The sequence below is a fragment of the Ovis aries genome, chromosome 8 (assembly GCF_016772045.2).
Source record: "Ovis aries strain OAR_USU_Benz2616 breed Rambouillet chromosome 8, ARS-UI_Ramb_v3.0, whole genome shotgun sequence".
In the NCBI taxonomy this organism is placed as follows: Eukaryota; Metazoa; Chordata; class Mammalia; order Artiodactyla; family Bovidae; genus Ovis; species Ovis aries.
The window spans coordinates 70,488,234-70,504,342 of record NC_056061.1 but is presented as its reverse complement, the minus strand read 5'-3'; the positions used below and the strand labels follow the sequence as shown (position 1 = coordinate 70,504,342).

Genomic DNA, 16,109 nt, shown 5'->3' with positions numbered 1-16,109 from the left:
GATTATCATTCCCATTTTATACATAAAACTGAGATGAATGTATACTATTTTCATGGTCTTTTATCCATTTATTTTCTAAGTGTTTAAATGTACTTTCTGGAACTCATAAGCCTTTAACCACCTATATATTTCTGTTTCTTCCACAGACTATGGGACCCTTAGGGACAGTAGTAACAATAATGAAATAGTCATAAAAATAACTATTATTATTTTAATTTATATGTTCCAAGCACCAAGACAAGTGTCTGACAAGTAATAGACAAATGAATTTATCAATGAATAAAAGGTCATATGTTCATTAGAAAGCAAATAGAGTTGCTTGGCAAGCAAAACAATGCTCCCCCAAATTGTCTTGCATTTCAACTGCCAATTAAGACTTATATCTGAATCATTTAGATAACTGCCTTGAATCTTCAATTTGTTGGCCATGAAGTAATTAAAATAGATGATCCTAAATTGATAAATGAGAATATCTGATCACCAAGTTTCTGCTTGCACCAGTATCCTTCATAAAAACATTACTGCCATATTTGAACCACAACGTCTTAAGTTTAAGAAAGTAAATCTTCCCATGAGACTGAAGAAAATTAAAATTATAATTTTTCATGAAAATTGTCTTTTAAAATGTTGTAGACATTTATAGAAGGCAATTAAGCATGAAAAATAAGTAGAACTTGCACACATAAAATACATAAATATTTCCAATAAGTTTAAAATCTAATGATAGCCCTTTAATGGATAAGACAGCTACATCATTTTGACAAGACTTTATGTCTCAGCCTGACTCTAATTTTCAACTACAGCTTCTCTGAAAACTGACAACCCTCTCCTACCGAGATGTTGCTTCCAATCTAATATCAAAACTGCATGCATTATGAGTTGGTTTTTTCAATGGTTGTAGGTGCTTACAAAACTATTGTCTCCTTGGTTATGCTTTCCCTAGCCCACTGTGGTCCTACATGGCATGATGAAAATATGGTTTCTGACAAATCTAGCCACTGCCCAGAAAGTTATTAAAAGTCCATAGAAATTGCCATTGTATATTAGCTCCATAGATCACTAGGAGAAAAAATTCTAGTGCTTGAAGAGGACTGGCAACTGCCAAGCCACATGATAGAAACACAAAATAGAAGTCTCTATCACCATCTACCCCATGCCTGCCAGCTACTTATAAAATTTGTTCCAAAGCAAACAGACTCACAGGGTGATAGATGGTTTGGCAGAAAAATCAAGAAGAGTTCAAGCTTTCTCAAGATAATAAAAATGCCTCCTTTTTTCATCTTTGGATTTCACCTCAATCCTTTGTACACTGTGCCTGTTAACTAAACACTGATGAAATAACTTAGAAAATGGTTTAATAAGTCTATTCAATATAGAGAAAATCACAAAGACAGGAACTCAAAATATGGCAACGTAGGGCCATTTTCGGGAGCAACCCCACGTCCAAGGTAAGAGAAAACCAAGTAAGATGGTAAGTGTTGGGAGAGGGCATCAGACGGCAGACACACTGAAACCATAATCACAGAAAAATAGTCAATCTAATCACATGGACCACAGCCTGGTCTAACTCAATGAAACTAAGCCATGCCCTGTAGGGCCACCCAAGATAGGCAGGTCATGGTGGAGAGGTCTGACAGAATGTGGTCCACTGGAGAAAGGAATGGCAAACCACTTCAGTATTCTTGCCTTGAGAACCCAATGAACAGTATGAAAAGGCAAAATGATAGGATACTGAAAGAGGAACTCCCCAGGTTGGTAGGTACCCAATATGCCATTGGAGATCAATGGATAAATAACTTCAGAAAGAATGAAGGGATGAAGCCAAAGCAAAACCAATACACAGTTGTGGATGTGACTGGTGATAGAAGCAAGGTCCAATGTTGTAAAGAGCAATATTGCATAGGAATTTGGAATGTTAGGTCCACGAATCAAGGCAAATTGGAAGTGGTCAAACAGGAGATGGGAAGAGTGAATGTCAACATTCTAGGAATCAGTGAACTAAAATGGACTGAAATGGGTGAATTTAACTCAGATGACCATTATGTCTACTACTGCGGGCAGGAATCCCTCAGAAGAAATGGAGTAGCCATCATGGTCAACAAAAGAGTCTGAAATTCAGTACTTGGATGCAATCTCAAAAACGACAGAATGATCTCTGTTTGTCTCCAAGGCAAACCATCTAATATCACAGTAATCCAAGCCTATGCTCCAACCAGCCAATGCTGAAGAAGCAGAAGTTGAATGAGTCTATGAAGATCTACAAGACCTTTTAGAACTAACACCCAAAAAAGGTGTCCTTTTCATTATAGGGGGCTGGAATGCAAAAGTAGGAAGTCAAGAAACACCTGGAGTAACGGGCAAATTTGGCCTTGGAATATGGAATGCAGCAGGGCAAAGGTTAATAGTGTTTTGCCAAGAGAATGCACTGGTCATAGCAAACACCCTCTTCCAACAAGACAAGAGAAGACTCTACACATGGACATCACCAGATGGTCAACACCAAAATCAGATTGATTATATTCTTTGCAGCCAAAGATGGAGAAGCTCTACACAGTCAGCAAAAACAAGACTGGGGGCTGACTGTGGCTCAGATCATGAACTCCTTATTGCCAAATTCAGACTGAAATTGAAGAAAGTGGGGAAAGCCGCAAGACCATTCAGGTATGACCTAAATCAAATCCCTTATGATTATACAGTGGAAGTGAGAAATAGATTTAAGGGACTAGATCTGATAGATAGAGTGCCTGATGAACTATGGACGGAGGTTTGTGACATCGTACAGGAGACAGGGATCAAGATCATTCCCATGGAAAATAAATGCAAAAAAGCAAAATGGCTGTCTGGGGAGGCCTTACAAATAGCTGTGAAAAGAAGAGAAGTGAAAAGCAAAGGAGAAAAGGAAAGATATAAGCATCTGAATGCAGAGTTCCAAAGAATAGCAAGGAGAGATCAGAAAGCCTTCCTCAGCAATCAATGCAAAGAAATAGAGGAAAAGAACATAATGAGAAAGACTAGAGATCTCTTCAAGAAAATTAGAGCTACCAAGGGAACATTTCATGCAAAGATGGGCTCGATAAAGGACAGAAATGGTATGGACCTAACAGAAGCAGAAGATATTAAGAAGAGGTGGCAAGAATACACAGAAGAACTGTACAAAGAGATCTTCATGACCAAGATAATCACGATGGTGTGATCACTCTCCTAGAGCCAGACATCCTGGAATATGAAGTCAAGTGGGCCTTAGAAAGCATCACTACAAACAAAGTTAGTGGAGGTGATGGAATCCCAGTTGAAATATTTCAAATCCTGAAAGATGATGCTGTGAAAGTGCTGCACTCAATATGCCAGCAAATTTGGAAAACTCGGCAGTGGCCACGGGACTGGAAAAGGTCAGTTTTCATTCCAATCCCAAAGAAAGGCAATGCCAAACAATGATCAAACTACTGCACAATTTCACTCACCTCACACGCTAGGAAAGTAACGCTCAAAATTCTCCAAGCCAGGCTTCAGCGATACGCGAACCGTGAACTTCCAGATGTTCCAGTTGGTTTTAGAAAAGGCAGAGGAACCAGAGATCAAATTGTCAACATTCGCTGGATCATCGAAAAAGCAAGAGTTCCTGAAAAACATCTATTTCTGCTTTATTAACTATGCCAAAGCCTTTGACTGTGTGGATCACAATAAACTGTGGAAAATTCTGAAAGAGATGGGAATACCAGACCACCTGACCTGCCTCTTGAGAAATCTGTATGCAGGTCAGGAAGCAACAGTTAGAACTGGACATGGACAACAGACTGATTCCAAATAGGAAAAGGAGTACGTCAAGGCTGTATATTGTCACCCTGCTTATTTAACTTCTGTGCAGAGTACATCATGAGAAACCCTGGGCTGGAAGAAGCACAAGCTGGAATCAATTGCCGGGAGAAATCTCAATAACCTCAGATATGCAGATGACACCACCCTTATGGCAGAAAGTGAAGAGGAGCTAAAAGCCTCTTGATGAAAGTGAAAGTGGAGAGTGAAAAAGTTGGCTTAAAGCTCAACATTCAGAAAACGAAGATCATGGCATCTGGTCCCATCACTTCATGGGGAATAGATGGGGAAACAGTGGAAACAGTGTCAGACTTTCTTTTTTTGTGTGCTCTAAAATCACTGCAGATGGTGACTGCAGCCATGAAATTAAAAGATGTTTACTTCTTGGAAGAAAAGTTATGACCAACCTAGATAGTGTATTCAAAAACAGAGGTGTTACTTTGACAACAAGGTCCATCTAGTCAAAGCTATGGTTTTTCCAGTGGTCATGTACGGATGTGAGAGTTGGACTGTGAAGAAAGCTGAGCACTGAAGAATTGATGCTTTTGGACTGTGGTGTTGGAGAAGACTCTTGAGAGTCCCTTGGACTGCAAGGAGATCCAACCAGTCCATTCCGAAGGAGATCAGTCCTGGGTGTTCTTTGGAAGGAATGATGCTAAAGCTGAAACTCCAGTACTTTGGCCACCTCATGAGAAGAGCTGACTCATTGGAAAAGATTCTGATGCTGGGAGGGATTGGGGACAGGAGGAGAAGGGGACAACAGAGGGTGAGATGGCTAGATGACATCACCGACTCGATGGACGTGAGTTTGAGTGAACTCCGGGAGTTGGTGATGGACAGGGAGGCCTGGTGTGCTGAGATTCATGGGGTCGCAAAGAATTGGACATGACTGAGCGACTGAACTGAACTAAGGGCCATTTTCTATAAGAATGTGGCTTTTATGTTTTCCAAAAGGCTTTAATATTATCACTGTACCCCAACACATGTAACAGTTGGGATTCAGAATGATTACTTCAGTAACTCAAGAATAGTTGCTATTAAACCCTGCATGCTCTTTAAAAGATGTGAGGGAGTTATATAACACAATTTTCAAAGACCACCTTGTAACAGGTTTAAAACGTAAAAGGTTGGAGTTTAAAGAAATCAGCTCTCAAGTACTCAAGTTAGTCAGTCAGGTAACCAAGGCTCTGGGTACACAAGGTTTACTTGGACGTGAACACTTTATTAAAATCACAAATAGGGTAATTTATGTGTGTCCCTGACTTTTCTTTTGTCCAGATACCCACTCTCACTAGTAATGTATGTTTTCTTAGCCAAAGTTCACATCAAGCTAAACTCTTAAAATCTAAATCCATGTCTTTAAACATAAAGAATCATGGTTTTGAAACCTACTTATTACATTCCTATTGTTGTTGTTTTTGTTGAGTCGTTCAGTCGCGTCCAGCTCTTTTGCAACTCTACAGACTATAGTCTGTCAGGCTCCTCTGTCCATGGGCTTTCGCAGCAAGTATACTGCAGTGGGTTGCCATTTCCTTCTTCAGGGGATCTTTCCAACCCAGGGATTGAAGCCGCGTCTCCTGAGTTGGCAGGTGGATTCTTTACCACTGAGCCATCCGGAAAGCCTCTTAATTACACCAAAATTCTCCTGGTCCTTCAGAATTGCAAAACCGAAGATATCTTTGACTCTTTGTCTCTAACTCTTTGGTACATCAAATCCTCCTAAAAAGTATTCCTTTGAAGTATTTTTATTCTTCCCAATTATTTTTAACAGCCTAGTATCTAGAATTCTACAAACGTAACCTTTCATGGCTAGTTTTCTTCCACGTCCAATGCATCATCCCTACAGATTTCAGAAAGAATTCACTTTCTTTAAACTACCTTTGAATCATACCAAACTGTTTTGGTATGCTTTGATATTTCTTTCTTTAAATGAAAACTCTTTGTCTCAGGCTTCAAGATTCTCCATTATTTGTCCTTCATATTGATAAAGACTCATGGAATCACAGAATAAAAGGACCCACATTTGAGTTGCTACCTTTATTATTAATTACTTCCTGGCCCACAATCTCCACTCCAGCCAAGCAGACCTGCTTATTTTATTTATCCCCAGTGGGGACATTCTTCCACTGCTTTTATCTTTTACAAATGCCATATTAAAAAGCTAATCGAAAATCCCTTTTCTCCAGCTTCTTTTCTAGCCAGTTCCACTTACCAGTATCTTCTCTCAGTGTTCCCCAAACACATATAAACTCATGTTTCTAAATGTCTATACTAATACTTTTCTTTTACTCATTTCACATGTGCTCAGACCATAATCCCTTTCTAGAGTATAAAGAACTCAGTAACTGAAATCAAGTATTCAAATTTCTTATAAACAGTCTTTGGTATAGTAAATTTTTTATTCAAATTGTAAATGTGCTGTGATGATTTTCCTACTTTTAAGCCATTTATTTATCTTATAAAGTGGTATAGCATGTAATGAAAAAACTTACTGTGAAAGGAATTCATAACAGACTGAGTGAGCACCAGAGCAGTACTTTGCTGGTGAAGCGCTATGGGGATTTACATTTAACTCTCTTTTACTCAGTTTTAACATATATAGTCAAATCATGAGGACACAAAGCTGGGATGCTAAGATGAATTAAATTTTAAAAAAATTGCAAGACTTATTGATAAGGCAGATTTAAGCTAAAATTTTTACATTTAAAGGAAACAAAAAGTCTTACTCTTAGAATAATAATAATGATATTAAAAATTATTCAAACAGAAAAGAAAGAAGATGTGGCCTAGAAGCAGCACGTATTTTTTTAAATGGCTTTTGGATTATAACTTATCTAAGAACTACTTGAGTTATCTATGTTAGTAATGGGACTAAAATTTAAATGTATAGGTAAAGGAACTGGTGAGCTATGGCATAAAAGAGAGAGAGTTCATTAACACCAGATATGTCGTGGAAGAGAAGTTTGAATTGTTTGGATAATTCCCAGTAGTTGACAGAAATTTCAGGCGATAACGTCACTAAATAGAAAAACTGACTAATGGGTGAAACTCTGCCTATGAATTTAAGTCCTATATTCTTCAACTCTCATTAGAAATCCCAATCACAACTAGGAAACTTAGAGCATATGGGAACCACTTTTTGGCAAAGATGTAATAATGGTGTTTTAAGACTCTTTAGTTTGGCAGCCTAAATAACTTTTTAAGATGTATTTCTTATTTTGTGATAAAATAGAACATTTATTAAGCTGACTTAACAGTGAAGTAGGTTGGAATCAAGAAAAGAAAGGTATAAAGAAAGTTGCTGGTGTATAGATAGGAAATAAGATATTTAGTAAAAATAAAATTCTTGTAGGTCAGTGCATTAGCTAAAGTAACAATTAACTGATGCTCTTACGATTTATGAGGACTTTTTTCCTCTGATGCCAATAGAATTTTAGAATGTCTTATATCAAATAGAGAAAAGCTTCTAAAAAGATCAGATTTTGAAAAGAAGCCAAAAAAAAAGGCACATCTTATATTAAGTGTAAGCAAATGTCCAAAAAAAGTGCACCACAGTAAAAACATAACTGTAAACAAAAGGGCACAGCAGCATCACTAAATCGCTTACCGTATCAATACTCCCCTGACACTATGAGACAAATATTAGGAGAAATGAAATATACTCAATCCAAAAAAATAACTTTCTGAAGCTAATATTCTTCATTAGAATACTCTTGATTGGACTCAAAGAATATTCTTTACTGGACTCATACAAAGCTTTGAATTTAATCCACTAGGATAATTTTTAAGTATTGTTTTCTAAAATTTTCTGAAGTGATAAATTTGGTTTTGGGTGGGGAATCTGTATTTTATCAGAAGGACAGGATACAATGTCCTTGGCCGAGATATTCTTCACAGAAGTAGGCTATTTTTGTACTCTATGATTAGCATATTTAAAGACACACATTCCAGGTGAGCAGCTTACTCCAAAGTACACTCCATTTTTCTTTGTGGACAAGGCTCTATTGCCCTCCTTTGATCCTATTTCAATATGCCTCTCAGGAGCTAATCCTGAAAAGATTTCTGGAGAGCCCATTGCAGGTAACTTCATATGAACTTATCCTCTTTTTAAGTCAGCTAAACTGACAGTTGTCATGAATAGAGGACAAGTGTGGCACAAATGACATGGTAGAAGCTTGAAAGTATGTAAAAGAATGTAACGGCTGAACTCTACCTAAATAAAACAAAAACAAAAGCAGAAAACACCTCCAAGCTTAACTTGTATATAAAGTAAAATAACGGAGGGATATAAAACTTCGGAAAGAATAGGATGCTTCATGTAAGGTTTTAAAGTCAATCAATAGTAACCATACAAATGGAAGTAAACTAATCTAGTCATCTAATACTTTTGATGTTAACTATACTAGGCTAACTTCTAATAAAAGAAACTGTGGTGATAAATTGACTAGAGAATGGCTCATTTAGAAAGGAGAGGTGAAGGTCACTGGAGGTCCCAGAATTTCTAAACTCCGAATTGCTAATATCCAGACAAACTAGCTTTCCTCTTGAATAGTGCCCAGATGGCAAAGGCAGCACAGATATGTGGTCTTAGCTGCTTTTTGACAGGGAACTGTCACCAAGAGGTGACCCCATCAGTCTGAAGACAGGAAAATTGCTAAATGATGCAAGAAAGTGCCTTCAGGCCCGTACACTGTGGGTCCCTGAGAAGCAGGAGGGCAGAGCCTCAGAAAAAAATAAATTTTCAGTCGGAGCTTATAAAGGACGCTGTTATATTTCTTCACAGATAGAACAAAATAAAAGCAATTTAGCTTCCACAGATATTATATGTAATAAGAGAGGAAATAAATTCCCTTTGAGAAGAAATAAAATATCATATATTAAAGGCCAGGTGAATGCCATCATTTCTTGCTAATAAAATATACACCAAAGTTAGCTCTGATGCTGTTCTTTGAACGCAAACCAGTCTCGAATCAATTATTCTAACGCTATGGGGATATTAGCCCTACCACACAACACAAGTCAGAGGGCAGAGAGGAAACAAAGTGATCCAAACTAACACGAGGCTGGAATTTTAATATCAGCCTTTCCTCAACAAAATTGGCAAACACAAGTCCAATTAATTTTCCAAGAAGATAACTCTAGCTGTCAGAAAACAACCCACTATAAACAATTATTTTAGCAAAATGATGCAACTGGAAAACATATTGAAGAGTGGAAGGGGGGTCTTTTCTCCACTCCTGTCTACCCCCAAACAAAATGACATAATAAAATACAGAAAATAAAACTACCCTGTAAAAATGATAAAATATTACATCTTCCTGAAGAAGGAATTTACACTTCTAATATCTATAATCAATTATCTAGCTCACTCGAGGAAGAGCTGTTAAATACTTAAATAAATCACATTCAATCTACATGTTGCCATTCCCTGTTAGATCTCTCTAATGCTGATAATTAACACATTTTGAACTTGTGCTTTAAAGATGTTCCATCTAAGCACTGGAGGAAACAATATTAAACAACAAAATGCAGTAAACTAACATTAAGCAAAAAATGTAATGAGTTCACATCTGAATTTAACTCTGTGTCTCAAAAGAGTAATATAAGATTTTGCTGAAAAAGAGATACACAAGTTCACTAAGAAAAACCCAGATTCAGAAATAGGAGTCACTTATGAGAAGTCATAATATTGCAACAGGAACACTTTTTCCCCAAAATTAAAATCTTAAATTATAATGTATAATTCTACATGATTTTTATTTTTCTTAAAAACTCTGCTCCCTTTAAAGTATCAGTTTTCATTAACATAACCATATCACCACTTCAGTAAGAATGTTTCTAAATTTCTATATCAGACTTCACACCAGTGATTGAATATTGTGTACCTTGTTAAGAGAACATGAAGTCATACCTATGGCCTTTATATTAATAATCTGAAATTAAGAAATATGAATGCAGCAATAACCTCAAGATTCTCTTCCATATGCCAGCATATACACGTGAGTTGTCCTGGATATTGATTTGTAACCTGGGTCTCAATTTCTCTATAAACCAGGGGGAGTTAAAAGTAAATGACTCAAAAATCAGTATAGGGTAAGATGAGAAGAGTAAATAAAAGTTACATATAAGAAATTATTTAAGAATTCATGTCTGTAAGATTGTATACATCAAAGCTTTTGGCCTCAGGTAAAATATATTTCACTTTTAAAAGCTATTTTAAACCTGATATCTACTATCATTTTGTTAGTAATTTATAATTTGTCTAACTTTAAATTCTAACAAGCAAAGTCATTGTGTTAGGAGGAAAAAAAAAAACTAGAAACCAAAATTCAAATCCAAGAGGTCATCAGTGCTATTGCTCATAAAACAAGACAATCCTTAGGGGGAGTGAAGACATATGGACCATTTTAAGTAGGAAAAAATTTCCCATTAAGTAGGAAAAAATAATATACTCTTTAAATTATTCATTTTTCCTTTGTACCTATAAGGCACCCTAGAATTTAAAATATGTATCCAGTATATTGAGGAAGATGACTTCATTAATCCAACATTAATTACCTTAACACAGGTAACTTTTAAATGTGTAAGAAGAGGGGGCACACCAGGACCAAGAAGCACCTTCAGCTGCTTAAGGCAAGATAAAGTTTTCAAGTCCAATTTAAGGCAACAGCAGTTTGTTTTCTGTTTTTCTAATCTCTCACATTGGATTAGTCCATTTCCATTAAGCATGGAAAACCACAGCAGTCATTTGAGGGTAGTTTAAAGGGGCAAATAAACTCTGAATACAAGGAAAAGCAAATACGTAAATCCAGAAACTACAATTTGGCACTATTCATGGAGAGTTTGGTGTCTTTTTGCTTCCTACTACCCCCAGAAACACCAGGGGACAGTTTTCCTGCACTATTTTTATAGGAGACTGAGAACTAGGCAATGCTTGGGTGGACATGTACTGAAAAGGGTAGAGTCTGTCCTAGGAGGCTAGAAATAAACAGAAATAACACTATGAACCCAAGCTCACATCTGTGCAATTCCTGGTTTTCTTGGTACTTTTCTTCCCCAAATGCAATGCCTACCTTCCGTGTGGACTGCGGAGACATAGGTCCAATTGTACCGCTTGACTATGTCAAGCATCGCCCTTGCCTGCAAAGTGTCAGAAGGGACCACCCTCAGGAAGTATTTGTACAGAGTTTTGTCACTCAGATCGATGCTGGTGGCAGAGTACGCGATCTGGGGGATGTCAAAGAGCTGCAGCAGGTTCTGTACTTGAATGGCGACGGAGCTGGAGCCAGGGCCGATCACGCCCGCAATGGGCTTCTTAGTCCTGCCTGGGGGGAGGGTCTGACCGTCCGGCAGGCAGCGGTTGAGCCCGTCCCTGTCATCTCGAATAGAAATCAGAGAGTCCCTGATGAACTCAATGCTCTGCTCCAGAGCCACGGAGGAGTGCCAGCAGGAATCCCGGATCTCACTGCCCAGAGTGATGTTGGGCAGGAGGACCGGGTCCGCGTTGATCTTATCCAAAGTGTGGAACATGGCCTCCACCCTTTGGATGCCGTACTGCTCCCTAATCTCCCCACACTTCCTCTCTGGCACCTTCTCGGCCGGAGGCTGGTGATGGACTGAGAAGAGGGCCCCGATGATGACATCTCCGTCCATTCTGGCCACGGAGCGCTGAGATGAGGCTCCCGCCAGCAACACTTTCCTGCAGGGACCTCTGGGGAGTAGGGTCATCTCCAAAAAGATAGTTGGGAAGAAAACCAAGAGGAACCGGACCATTGTGCTGAAGACGCCGTCCAGCCCGCCAGCCGCGTGCCCACGCTGGTCCAGCCAGCCGGCTCTGCGCGCTCACAGCGTGGACCCGACGCCTGCCTCTCGCCGCTCGGTCCAGTCTGCCAATACCAATCGTCCGAAGACTTCGGCGTCTGCACCCCCTCCTCCTTCCCCTCCGCCTCCTCCTCCTGGTCCTCCACGACCACCTTTACGCCTTAGCGGCGTCTCTAGAGGAATTCGAGTCCCCTTTCTTCACTGGTGCATCAGGGTAAACTGACCGAGGGTGCAATGCGAGTCGTGGTGGCTGTGGTGAGCTGGACGCTGCAGACAAAAGACGAAGAAAATCAAAGCTCCCTTATCACAGGACCTGTGTCAAAGCTCTACGGTTATTAACTGCCCGGCCCATTCCATGATAGGTGCTGGAAGGACATCATAACATCAGCTGGAGGGACAGCTTGAGAGACAGCTCTGGTCAAGGAGGAAGGTGGTGGTTCTGCCCCCAGTGTTCTCCGTCGCGCGTCCTGGGAGGCTCAGAGCCCCGCCGACCCGCCCCCTCCTGCACCTTCAGCTCTCTTCCAGGTCCCCAAACACCCTCACGCTTACAGACTCCAGGGGGAGGAGGGAAGCGGGAGAAGGAGGAGCTAGGGCTTCCGACCTTAGAGAACTTTCCAGGTTTGAAAAGATCAACTTTTTTTCCCCAGAAGAAATTTGGAAACTCTTTCATTATGAAGGTGGAAGCGCTACTTCCAAATAAACTCGAACCAGGAATCCACCTTTTACTTTAACTTTGAGGGGCTGAAGATACCCTAACATACTACCCAAATAGTAAATATAAATTTGCCAGTTTGAGGAAATCCATATTAGTTACTAAGGCAACGCCTGGTAAAGTCTCCACATGTCGGATTTTGGTACATCGCCTCCATCCCCCAGAAGTCATCTTACTGTGGACTTTGGGGGAGGGGGAGAAGGGTACAGGTCGGGTAACTAGTTTCCTGCGACCCATGAGGGAGAGAGGGAGGGAATGGAGGGGTCCCTGCAACTTCCCTACATAGTTGCTAGAAAGGGAACAGAGGGGAGCTTCCGGGTTGCTCCCGCGGCGGCAGCTAAGCCCTGCAGCCTTCAGAACCCTGGACAGTGCTTGGTCAAGCTGCCGAGACAATCTCCCGCAGAGCCGGTTGCTGACCAGCGAGTTGCAATTCTTTAACCCCCACCTCCACCTCTGCCAACCCCCGACTTCTATCTTTCGACCCCCCTCCCTGCGTTCTTTACACACACACACACACACACACACACACACATCCACGCTTCCCCTACACCCCTCCATCCTCATTCTCCTCGCCTCGCAGCTAGTGCTCCTGAAGGTATATTCAAACCCTACCGCTTCAGGGACAGAGGCGCCAAATCTCAGCCGCCTGCGGGGCTGAAGTTGGCTCTCTCTCTCGTCCCTCTCCGGCTTCCTTTTTCAAGGTGAGAGTCAGACGAGAAAGGAGCTAAGGGAGCAGGCAGGGAGAAAGCATACACACAGAAGGTGAGGCAGGCAAAAGAAAGACAGCCCAGGCATCCATGGGTCCCGAGGCTTCCCGGGGAGGCAGGACTAGAAGAAATAATCGAGGATGCCTCTGGGACGAGAAGAAAAATCCCGTAGATTGGGACTTTTTCTCTGCCATAGTGGGTGGGTTTGCCCGCCGCAAGGTGTCTGCTCACCTGGGTCTGCTTGAAGAATTTGGACTTGAGACGTACCTGAGTCCGGGTAAAGAGCGCTGTGGTCCCCGGGCCAGAGCACCGCGGCCACGCGCGGTTCGCAGACGCCTCAGCTCTAATCCAGACGGTGCAAGGATGCGATCTGGGCTGTACACTAGTGCCCTCTTTCTTCAGCACTATTTTACCGCAAGGAAAAAAGAGGGGGGGAGGGGAAAAAAAAAAAAAACAGGTCACCCAAGGCTTGTCTATTTCATGCATAAAAATCAGTCATTTAATGGAGGAGTGGGGGATAAAATCCAGGAATAAGTGGCGAATATTAATTCTTTTACTACCGGAGTGTTCTTAAAGAAGCTGCCATGAATATGAACAGTCAGATTTGGCAAAAGGAGTGGGGAACCGCTTAGACTGCTTTACAGTGGCTCTTCCTTTTATGCATTTCAGGGACCCAAACACAGTTTATCTCCTTGGAAGTAAAACCCCTACTGAGGAAAATAGAGTAAATGCACGTGAAGAGATCTAGAGAGGCTCTGTTGGTAGGGTGCAAGGGAAAGGGGGAAGAGGCTGCACGGGGATGGGAGAAGGGGAGGGAAAGGTACCCAGATGATGAATCAAGGTAAGTCAAATGAAGAGAGGCCAAGCTTGGCTGCATTTTCCAGGTCAATACGTAACTAAATGGAGAATGCGAGTCAGGTCACATGAAAACACTGGAGTGAAAACACTTCTCCAAATTCCTCTCAGGCTGCCGTCACCCTCCCAGCAAGTCTACAGTGTTGCTTCTTACTGTGTGAAAAGTGGAAGTTAAACTGCATTCCTCTGGGAACATGTTGGCTGAGCAGAATGCGTCCCGGCTTCTTCAGAGGAGAAAGACAAGTAACAGTGTGCCTTCCCTCTCTTGCTCAAAGCTTTCAATTTGTGTCATGTGCAGAGAAGAGAGATCAGCATATGTGGGTCCCTTTATAATTGCCTTGCTCATGTCAGGCTGGAGGTGACAAACCACATGAGGCAGTTTTAAAACTCTTTTTTAGCATGTTCCATGAAACAGGCAGAACAGGAAATGCTTCCAGTCAGAACAGAAGCTCTCTTTTGTTCTGGATCTGTTTGTTTGTTTGTTTTCCAAGTCTCAGATTTTTCTAGATTTTCCTTAAGTAACTTAAAGAGTATAGAATTTTTTCCTTTTTCCACAAATAATGAATGGAACCATGTATACACCCTTTAGCTCTAAATGATCTCAGTTCTGGAAGTAAATATGTTTCCTCAAGGAAAATAAGAAGTAAGTTTCTGTCTCACATACAGAGTAAAATGGTTCTCTACTGGGACCCTTAGGAAGATGTCAACATTAAGAGCAAGCCACAGGTGTTCATGATATCTCAGAATATTCTATTTCCTCTATTTAGTCACTTAATCTCCATTTTAGATAAGGCTATTCTAGTAACATAAAGCCTAAACATGATTTTCCTGGGATATTTCATAGATACAGTGAATGTACAAAGATTTCAGTGCATATAAACTATTAACTATGATTTGCAGAATTAGAGAAAGCAGTGTCTCTGCAGTCCATATTTAGCTTAAATATGTGATCCTCAAAGGTATATATTTTTAATATATCAGATTGATATAGGTTAGAAAAGATTCTGCTGCTGAAGGAATAATTAAATATTCAGACTTATTTGTTCTCAATAGAGTCCAAGTAAAAACCACACATTCTGTTCAGCTAAAACAAGACATTTTAAAGAAAACAACTTATGAATCCTAACCTAGAATGTTTCTACATAGGCATGAACTATGTATGATAGATGTTAAGGAAATTTTTAACTTCAAATGTGTCCATTTGAAATTATCAATTAAATGTATTGTTAATTATTTAAGACCAAGCTTTAGAAGGTACAAAGACAAAAATAAGTCAAGAAGAAGGTACAAGAAGGGAGAAGATAAGATGATCTAAATATGCTCCATATCCAAAGATGCTTAATCTCTGGAAATTAAGACTTTACCAAGGAAGACATGATATAACACATGTGGAGACATGTAAGAGAAGGTTCTATTACTAGAACTGAAGAGAATGACTAAAAGAATGAATTACACACAAACTAACAAATATAGGTCAATAGCTAATCTATTACAGAATGCTAAGAGCATATGAGTCCAGAAATACAGTCAATATGAGTATTTATTCAGTGCTGGTAAGGTTCTATCTTATATCCAGCATGTAATTTGTATTATAGCAGGGCAAAAACTGTTAGGAGCAACTTGGTTTGAAAAATCCGTTTAATAAAAAATATAGTGGACATTAAGCAGAAGAATAGCCAGCATGTTATCTTAAGACAATGATTTAAATGTGCTGCTATGACAATTCAGACAACAAAATGATCATTATCCTTATATGGTAATAAAACATATTATCAAAAACAAAACTGTGATCACTTTCCTTAGGAACGTGTGCACAATTTTCATTGCCCTCCATCATAAAGGACATCATAAAGGAACTGGTCTAGACAGTAAATGAGCAAAAGGATGTAAAACTTTCCACACAAAATCAGTTAAAAACTCATACTCTTCAAATGAGAAAGATAAGAGGTGAGTAAGAACAAGGCTTAAAGAAAGAAAGCAAAAGAAAGGAAGAGATAAGCCAGGCACATATTTCAAGTTTGACTGTGTATGCTAATGGGTATTTTGGAAAGTAAAGTTTATAGAGTTATTAGAATATAAAACTGAAATATACACAAGAGATAATAAACTCATTACTGAAGAGATAGTACTGACTGAAAACAGAAATAGGATCAAAGAAGTTCTTTGTAGAAAATTTATTTGTGGATTATTGATATGTAATA

At 39.8% G+C, this 16,109-nt stretch overlaps 1 protein-coding gene across 3 annotated transcripts in view; it reads right to left on the bottom strand.

Moving 5' to 3' along the window:
• The window catches only part of GRM1 (glutamate metabotropic receptor 1), a 434,402-nt gene extending 420,977 nt beyond the window's left edge, over positions 1–13,425 (bottom strand). For 2 of the 3 annotated variants that reach the window (XM_027972529.2, XM_027972530.2), the window contains exons 1-2: positions 13,321–13,425; positions 10,887–11,901 (exon numbers count right to left, since the gene is read on the bottom strand). In XM_027972529.2, the coding sequence (XP_027828330.1) occupies positions 10,887–11,586 (700 nt within the window). In that variant the 5' untranslated portion in view covers positions 11,587–11,901; positions 13,321–13,425. Of the gene's footprint in view, positions 1–10,886; positions 11,902–13,284 lie in introns of all 3 variants that reach the window. The other variant, XM_042253585.1, reaches the window with a different exon arrangement.
• Positions 13,426–16,109: the final 2,684 nt, after the last annotated feature.